The sequence below is a fragment of the Oryx dammah genome, unplaced genomic scaffold, assembly GCF_014754425.2.
Source record: "Oryx dammah isolate SB20612 unplaced genomic scaffold, SCBI_Odam_1.1 HiC_scaffold_4, whole genome shotgun sequence".
NCBI lineage: Eukaryota > Metazoa > Chordata > Mammalia > Artiodactyla > Bovidae > Oryx > Oryx dammah.
The window spans coordinates 20734500-20740407 of NW_024070188.1; the positions used below are offsets into that span (position 1 = coordinate 20734500).

Here is a 5908-nt window from a genome sequence, read left to right on the forward strand (position 1 = left end):
AAAGTACTTAAGTGATTAATTTGCTAGCTGAATTAGCCATTCTTTTCATGGGTGACAATTTTTACTTGAAAGAATGACAAATTATGGTTGTTCAGGATATTTGGCAGCCGTTTTTTTAAAAATGAACAAGGTGAATCCATCACTTCAAGAACAACTGACAGTATTTATTGCCAGTGATAAAATGTGAGCTTTCAAGTGGAAATCAGAATTTTGTAAAACATATATCAACCACCATGAGCTTGACAGCTTCCTGACACTTAAAGAGCTTTTCTAATAAGATTGGTGGTGATATTGATGAGTATGATTTTTTAATACAGTAAAATGAAATGTGTCAGCTTTTGCAATTGTTGCATAACTCAGGGATCTAATACTTTTGAAATGACCAGCGTGTGATATTACTGAATCCTGTGTGGGTGAAAAGAGCCATTCAAAAGTGCAAGATAGACAAATGATTTTAATGCATCGGAGTGTGAAAGTTCATTGATATGGTTTTAGATTCTATATTGTAAAATTTGATATAATATCAAAGAAGGATATTGACAGTTATTTGAAAAGGCTAAGTTACTCTTCCCTCTTCAGAGTTACACATCTGCGTGAAGTGGACTTTCTTCACATGCTTCTAACTGATTGAGTGAAAGCAGATATGAGAATCTAGCAGTCTTATGTAAAGCCAGACATTAAAGATACTTGCAAAATTGTAAAATTGTGACATTCCTCTGACTAAGTTTTTTGGAAATTAGAGTTATTTTCACTAAACAGATATTTATGTTAACATTCATGGAGTTTATTACCATTTTTAACAAAGTAATTTTTTTTTAGATTTCTCAGTTTTAATCACCAATATGGTAAACGTTAGTACGTCACTTACTATTAATAACCCACATGAAAAAACACTCTTTGCAGTTCTCAGTTCTTAAGAGTGTAAAGGCATCCTGAAGTCAAAAAGTTTGAGAACTTGTGGCATCAAGTGTTACAGTAGGCTGGTGAACTGTTGTCCTTTTGGTGAGCCTGTGTGTTGTAAAGTGTCTGTGCAAAGACGGCAGTCACATTTAGTCTCCCTGCGCATCTTGAACAAAACCATTGTGTCAGTATGCCAGCACCTTGCACTGCTGAGCTGCTTTTCTTTTGATTTTGTCGTCTTTTACCTTTTCTTCTGGGTTTTTTTTTTTTTGTCAGGATTAGGAGGCTTGCAGCTGAGGCTTTTTTAAAGGGTTTCCCTGTCACCTATATTTAAAATATGACCCAAATAACCAAACTGTATAACTCTTAGGATACATTACTATTAGTGTGTGATTAGTGTGAAGTCGCTCAGTCGTGTCCGAATCTTTGCGACCCTGTGGACTGTAGCCCACCAGGCTCCTCTGTCTATGGGATTCTCCAGGCAAGAATACTGGACTGGGTTGCCATTTCTTTCTCCAGGGGATCTTCCTGACCCAGGGATCGAACCCAGGTCTCCCGCATTGCAGGCAGACGCTTTAATCTCTGAGCCACTATTAACTGATCACAAATCACAAGAAATGTATCCATTGGTTATCTTTTTAGCATGTATCCATGTTTCATAGCTCACTAAGCAGATTTCATAGTCAACTTTCATTTATTTGCAAGCCTATTATCTGTTTTGTAGATTAACCAAAATTAGTTTTAAATTTTATCTGGATATTGTCTTACCAACAGGTTAGATTTAGTAAATAACTAGTATATGCCTCAGTGAGCTGAAGTTAAATAATTTGAAAGCAAAATGTGAAAGAAAAATATACAGTTCCATAGGTATTTGTGTTAAGTAGAACTGATTGAATTTTGCAGTTGTGTGTATCAATTCTGAATTTCATGAATAATTTGGTAGGAAATTTTATATAATTTTTAGACAGGTCCAATAGATAATATTAAAAACATCTGTACAGTGTTGATGTCTGCTCTAAGGAAACATTGCTTTGTCAGAAATTGCTGTCTTGATTAATCTAGGGCCCCATTATTTGCTTCATATTACTATTATTAGTTACAGTGGACTTTCCTTTCTTATTGCTCAACAGAACTATGATTTTTTTAATTAGGAAGTATCTGCTTATTTTCTCTTTCAGGATTTAATAAGAAGGCAGTTACTGATGGACACGAAAATGGAGACCTAGGAGCTTCAAGTGAAACTCCTCTAGAAGACAGTGCTTCTAAATTAGATGATCTACACAGTCTGTATCATAAAAAGTCTTATTAAATTGACTGTATCTTCAGACAAGATTGTTAATCAGACTATTCTGAATTTGGGGCACCAGGGAACATGGTGACAAAGACTATACAAGATTTAAGGAGGCTGTTTATTGCCTAAATGAAAGGCGGGTACCTCAGGGCTTCATGTGAACAATTCTAAATGCATAAAACTCCCTGTTTTCTGTGGTATACCATAATTAGCTATTGCATGAAAAGCAATTTTGATTTTCTTCAAATTTATAAAGTACCAAAGCATGTGTTTCCCGAAAGGATAGTATTAGGCTCTTAAGTACCAAATGAAGCACTACTGTTTTATTTGGTTCCTTTTCCATTTAGTAGAAGGACAGTGCTAACTGGAATTTTTTTTTTAAGGAATAGCCTTTAAATATAAGAGAATAAATGAATTCATATCGTATGTTCCAGAATGTTAAGTGTGATGTTTCAAAGGACAGAACTTGACTCAGTGAATTGCAGAAATGTAGGCTTGACTTAAATTTGTTTTTTAACTGAAAGAATGGTTTCAGTGTTTTGTTTTTTTTTAATTTAATGTGCTTCCTGATGTCTAAATCAGTTCTTAATGATCATTTATTATAATGAGTTTGCTTTTCAATGTTATTCATGCAGTACAGAATAGTTTTCTTAAGCAATCCTGTGTCAATCAATGCTGCACTAGAAATAGTTTCAGTTATTGTACTTTTCAGGTTTTTTAAAAGAAATGCAGATGAGTGTGAAATATCTGTTCTCAATTATGTTGATTTGTATGCGCGGTATTGGAGCATTATGTTATTAATGTTTAGTCACAAATGCTTTTTTTCTGGAATCCACGAAAGGCAGTTTTATACATTTTGAGTTGTTCATAATGTTTGTATTGTGATAGTCCTAGCACTTAAAGGTACATTTTTTTTTCTGGCGGTAAAAGCTCAAATTTATTACTATGTCAATGAGATACATTTAATTCAAACAGCAGTTTTCTCTTGAAGTATTGATGACTAACTGATTTGCCAATAATCTATAAATCTGAGGCACTGGTGGTGGGCAGGATAAAGTGAGCACGTTTTGATATGATAATTTTTTGGTTGGCTTTTCAGTGTTAAGTTTGACTAAAGTGCTTTTCATATGCAAGCTAGATTTACTACTTCTTTTATCCCAGGAATCAGCTTGGAGTGCCTGCTCTCTTCTGTGCTATTCCACAGGCCACTGTACCCTGCAGGGAAAAGTGAAAAACATTGCATTTGAAGAGATGATAGTTTTGCCAATATCATTGTTTTAAAGAATATACATTTAAGGGAATATAAATTGGGAGAAGGCTTTTAGAGTATTATCAGTATCTCATTTCTAATATTCAGATGTTATGTGATACAAAACACATTCTCTTATCTTTCCTAGATGCACTATATATTTGTTCATAGGTAAATCTATAAAATGTATATACTTTATTTGGTGGTTTTGCTATTTATAAATTTTATGTTTCACCTGTTACTCATTTATGGTTTGTTTTGGTAGTTTTGTTCATCTGTATATCACCATGTTAATTTGTAATAGGAAATGCACTTCGTAGTATATGTGGTTACTGATATTAAAATACCTTTTAGCATAATATTGCCTCTGAGCAAAAACTAGTATTTAATGTACAACTGAATAAGGAAGCCACATGTTATTGTTTGCTCCTGACAGGCTAGGACTCTTAAAAGAAAAATGTTTCCTCCTTATGCATTCCCCCTACTCTACCACATGCCCCCATGCATGATATGAGATCTGTAAACTGGATTTTAACCAGTATATTCAGTCAGTCAAAAAAAAAAATTTCCATTGTCACATATCTGAAAGCTTTTTTGTTGTGACTTGAAACTATGTTATTCTTATCTTTTTAAAACACCGTCTAGGATGGGATGGCCTTGGCAGTTTTTCAGAGAGTATCTTTTATCTACTAAGACCGAATCCTTCGGAAATATTAACCAAAGCCTTTTGATTTTCAAGAACTAATATGTCTATAAAGAGTTTTTTTAAGAGCCTTGAGTTGGCATTTCTATGAGGACGCTGTGTAATGTAAAGGGTTGTATGAGGTAGTTATGATAGAAACTCCCTTCTTGGGCTGATAAGCAAAATAAAAAATGTTCCAGTTAGTTTAAAATTACAGAGGTCAGTTCCTGTTTCATTCCTGCTTCACCTTGGTTTGCAGCCTATGTGAGAGCACTGTTGCTCAGGGATTACTATGAGATTCCCATCTGGTGTTTAGAAAGTACTTGGTTAAAAGTTCCTTTTAGAATATATGGTCTTTGGGAGATGAACTGAGAATAACAGACTCTTTCCAAAGGTCTGAATGGAAACAGTTTTTATGTTTTCACATTTATAGGAAAGAAACTTATTTCTAGGACAAAACCAGATAAGGAGAGAACTGTTGCAAAGCCATTACAATTAAAAAGGAAAAAAAAAAAAAAAACGGTATACAGATGCACACACAAACAGAATAGCTGAGAAAAAAATTCAAGAGTATGAGGGTTGTATGTCTGTGTGTATATATTTACAGTTAACTTCTATAGTTCTAAGTGTCTGTGACTTTGATGGCAAACAGCGTTTGGGTTATGAGACTTTAAAATAGATTGAAAAGAGATGAAAATTTTGACATCCTTGGTAATACAAACAAATGGTTTTGGCTGACTTAACAGTTGTCAAAAGTTAGCTCAGTGTTTCTTTGGTGCTGGTTCTACCGCCCCCCCCCACCCTTACCCCCCACTGTAGACTTTGTTTTCATGTTTAGAAACAAAATATATTGATTCATGTGTAAGTTGCATATTTCTGATGTCCTTATTATGTAATGCGCTATCCCAGCTACCCAGTTTTCCATGTAGGGTTGGCCTCAAATCTATAGGATTTTTGACAAATGTACCATATCTAGTTGCATTGTTTTACTATTTTTTTTATTAGCCTGTAAATAAAGATGGCATCTCTCCTATATTAAAATGGTATTAATCTCATTTAAAAATAAACATTTTACAAGTCTTTCATGTTAAAGCTTTTCTTTATTTCCAGTAGCTTCTGTCATTTGTATCAGTGAGTCGTGAAGGCCATGATTGAGACTTCCATGCTCCAAATGCAGGGGGCTCAGTTAGATCCCTGGCCTGGGATATAGGGTCCCTCATGCTGCACAGTGCAACAAAAAGAAAAAGAAAATTGATAGCCAATGTTGTCCTTGAGGATAACATTGATAAAAATTAAACAATGAGGGATTTCCCTCGCGGTCCAGTTGTTAAGACTCCACACTTCCCATGCAGGGTATAAGGGTTCAGTCCCTGCTTAGGGACCTAAGATCCTACATGCCATTCGGTGTGACCAAAAAAAAAATAATAATAATAATAAAATTGTTTCTTATTAGATACTGTGTAAGAGGATGTTCATCCACTTTATCATCTAAGCATATATAATTTAGAAGTTCTCAAATTGTGTCTAATAATTTTTAGACATATCTATAAACTTTGTTCAGTTTGCTCCTCACAAGGTTTATATGTGGTCATTTATAGTCAACCTAAGAACTAGGTGTAAAATATGTAGGAATGCTATTTCTTTGTCAAGGGTATTTGAGGTCAGTCAGGAGGAAAAACTAAAAAATGGTATTTCATTCTTAAATATTAATTAATGTAAAGCATATTTCAGAAATTTACTTGCATGATGAACATTTGGGGCTTCCTGGTGGCTCAGACAGTAAAGA

The 5908-nt window shown here is 34.3% G+C and overlaps 1 protein-coding gene across 2 annotated transcripts in view; it reads left to right on the top strand.

Moving 5' to 3' along the window:
• Positions 1–5202, top strand: part of GOPC (golgi associated PDZ and coiled-coil motif containing) — a 41539-nt gene extending 36337 nt beyond the window's left edge. For both annotated transcript variants that reach the window (XM_040238422.1, XM_040238423.1), the window contains one exon: positions 2079–5202. In XM_040238422.1, the coding sequence (XP_040094356.1) occupies positions 2079–2209 (131 nt within the window). In that variant the 3' untranslated portion in view covers positions 2210–5202. The remainder of the gene's footprint in view (positions 1–2078) is intronic.
• Positions 5203–5908: the final 706 nt, after the last annotated feature.